The 2,927-nt window shown below is 30.9% G+C and overlaps 1 protein-coding gene across 1 annotated transcript; it reads right to left on the reverse strand.

Moving 5' to 3' along the window:
- Window positions 1-296: 296 nt before the first annotated feature.
- On the reverse strand, window positions 297-1,557 carry LOC115698161 (abscisic acid receptor PYL4). The gene is made up of 2 exons (XM_030625340.2): window positions 654-1,557; window positions 297-569 (listed from the first exon to the last, which is right to left on the reverse strand). Exon 1 carries the CDS (start codon window positions 1,290-1,292, stop codon window positions 654-656), a length of 639 nt encoding a protein of 212 aa, XP_030481200.1. The 5' UTR covers window positions 1,293-1,557; the 3' UTR covers window positions 297-569.
- Between the last annotated feature and the right edge of the window lie 1,370 nt (window positions 1,558-2,927).

The following is a 2,927-nucleotide window of genomic DNA, read 5'->3' on the forward strand; positions in this document are numbered from 1 at the left end:
TACTTCAAGTATTCGATATTTTCCAATAAAATAATTTAATTATATTATGAATGGATTATTACAAAACCACACACACAAATCAAATATGGTACAAACAATCTCAAGTACTTACAACAATAGCATAGCAACCCATCCCCACGTTCTTCCTTACACTATTTTAATTTTTTAATTACTACTTAATCTTAATATAAAATAATAATTAAGACATAATCATAATAATCTTTATTTTTATACTCGACGGTCTAATTAATCAGATATTTTAGAGTAACTCTTAAGCATAAAAATTAAGCAACGAATTAAATTTCAGACCACAGCCATTGTCTGATCCAACGGTCCAGATTTTACGTACACGAATTATTTAAATTAATAATAATAACAATAATGTAGTGATTTTAATGTGACTATTATTTATGCATGTCATAAATATTCATCTAATTTTTTTAATTACACAAAAAAAAAAAAAATGAAAGAAAGAAAACGATTCTTGGTCGTGGCCGATTTGAATGGCGATTCCAGGAGAAACGAAACGACGGCGTATCATGACCAAAATACAGACAAAACGAACCAACCTATTAAAAATATAAATGAAGTGATGATTATGATTTTTGATTTGCAAAATTAGATGAAAATTGGGGGAGAAAATGGAGAATTACTCATGAGATATTGGACTTGTTAATGGCTGATCGTTTCGCGATATTCTCGGCGATCTGAGCGAGAGATTGAAGGTTGCATCTAACAATGGTGTCCGCAAAAGTACACGTGTCCTCCGCCGTATTCCCCGGCGGAACATCAACTACGTACGATTCCACCACCACCGTACCGGAGATCGAAGAATGGAGAGTCGTAACAGATCGGTAGTTCGTGAGTCTGTGTTCGCCGCCGACAACGCTGAAACTGATGACGTGGCGTTCTTCGTCGAGGATCTCGAGTCTTTCCGTACTGTTATTCGCCGGAAGACCTGAAACGACCTGAACTTCACGGAGAGTACCTACATCGCCGTCGCCGACGATGACGTTACAGCTCTTGACGAAGTGTTTGTAAGCTTGGGGATTATCGAATCGTCTGACGACTGACCAGACTGTAGAGACCGGTGCGGCGATCTCTTGGATTACAGCGGAGCATGACTGGTCCGCTCTAATCTCGTGCGTGTGGTGACGCGCCACTGGCTCAGGTAACGGCGCGATTATCGCCGGCGACCTTCTCTTGAGATTATGGCTTTGGCTTTGCATGTTTCCTCCGCCGCCGTTGATTCGATGAACGAGTAGAGCCGACCTCGGCGGATTCACTGGCATTTTCGTGATCTAGATCGATTCTTGGCTCTGATATTTTTTTCTTTATATATTATCACAAAATATATACTCAAAATTGAGAGTGTTTTTGTTTTTTTTTGAGGGTTTAAGCTATAGTGTTTTGGGTTTGGGTTGTTTTTTTTAATATATATATATGAAAAAAAAAAAAATAAGAGCAAAAAAGAGAGAGAGAGTTGGGTTAGTCACTTTCCAATTTTCAAGAGGGACTTTTTTTTTTAGAGGTGAAGATTTATACATAGAAATATATACTACAAATTTTATAATGCACCTAAGACAGTGTATTGATTTATTTTTATCTGTTTTGATAGTACAAGTGATTTGTTTAGTTTACTTATTTTTGAATTTTTACAAAATTTAAATTTTAGACAAAAATTTATAATTTTACTATCATATTAATTTTTTAACAAAAATATTATATTTTTATAAAATAATCACAACAATTAAGACAATAGTAAAACAGTTAAATACGTAGTGTAAAAACTCTAATTATTTTTATAGTTATGTACATATTATAGTTATTTAAGATATTTTTTAAAATTTTAAAAAATTAAGAAAAATTTAGCATGTCAAATTAAAATTTAGAATATAGCGGTCCATGGCTTGGCAAAGCATGCTCTGCGGTTAGACGATGAGCTATCCTGGTTCGAGGAGGTTCTAGCGTCGGTGGCGGACGTGAGCGTCGTAAATTCATGAGTGATTTTAATCACTTTGTCAAAAAAAAAAAATAATAAAAATAAGGTTTAAACTATTACGTGTGAGTCTTTTATTTTATACGTGTATAAAATAGACTGTTTGAACATTATATTTCAAATTGTAAATTATTCAAAATTTTACAAAATGTGAATTTTTTTTCTTTTAAATACCAAAATATATAATGTGCATCGACAAAGCTATTTTAAGAGTAACATTATATAAATATATATTTATATTAGAAAAATAGAAAATAATAATAAGAAAATTGTCAAATAATTAAAGAAAAAAACGAGATGCAAGTTGGTGGGGATAAAATTATTAAAATGCCCCCTTGTGTTTGGGCATTAAATTATGCTAAGATTACAAGTTGACTCTCTTTTCTCAATTTGCATTAAAATAAATTATCAGTTTCTTTTTAAATAAATATCGCCGGTGTGAGTTGAGTATTTTTTTGGGAAGAAAAAAGAAATGGAAAAAAAAATAATAAATATATACATTTTTTGAAATAATTTAATAAAATACTTTGAACAATTCTTCTTGGGTCATGTGCTATATTTATTTATTTATTTATAGAACTATTTTAAAGACGGTTTAGCTTAATTAACAAGTGACTTTGTGCTAAGGTTCCACAAATTAATACAATTACTAATACATAATCAAGCCATTATTAAATGTACACAACTTGGGTGTAACTATATAATTATATATACTAAATTAAGCATGAAATTTGACCTAATCTTTAATACTTATTAAGTTATTAATTGGCATTATAGGGCTAAATCTTAAAAAAAAAAAAAAAAAAAACAAGAGAAAATGATCAAATGAACATTTGTGATAATTTTAATATTTACTTTTGGGAGTGATAACCAATAATAATTATAGGTAGAATTACTATCATCTTCAATTATAGGTAGAATTACTTAG

The sequence above is a fragment of the Cannabis sativa genome, chromosome 7 (assembly GCF_029168945.1).
Source record: "Cannabis sativa cultivar Pink pepper isolate KNU-18-1 chromosome 7, ASM2916894v1, whole genome shotgun sequence".
Taxonomy (NCBI): domain Eukaryota; kingdom Viridiplantae; phylum Streptophyta; class Magnoliopsida; order Rosales; family Cannabaceae; genus Cannabis; species Cannabis sativa.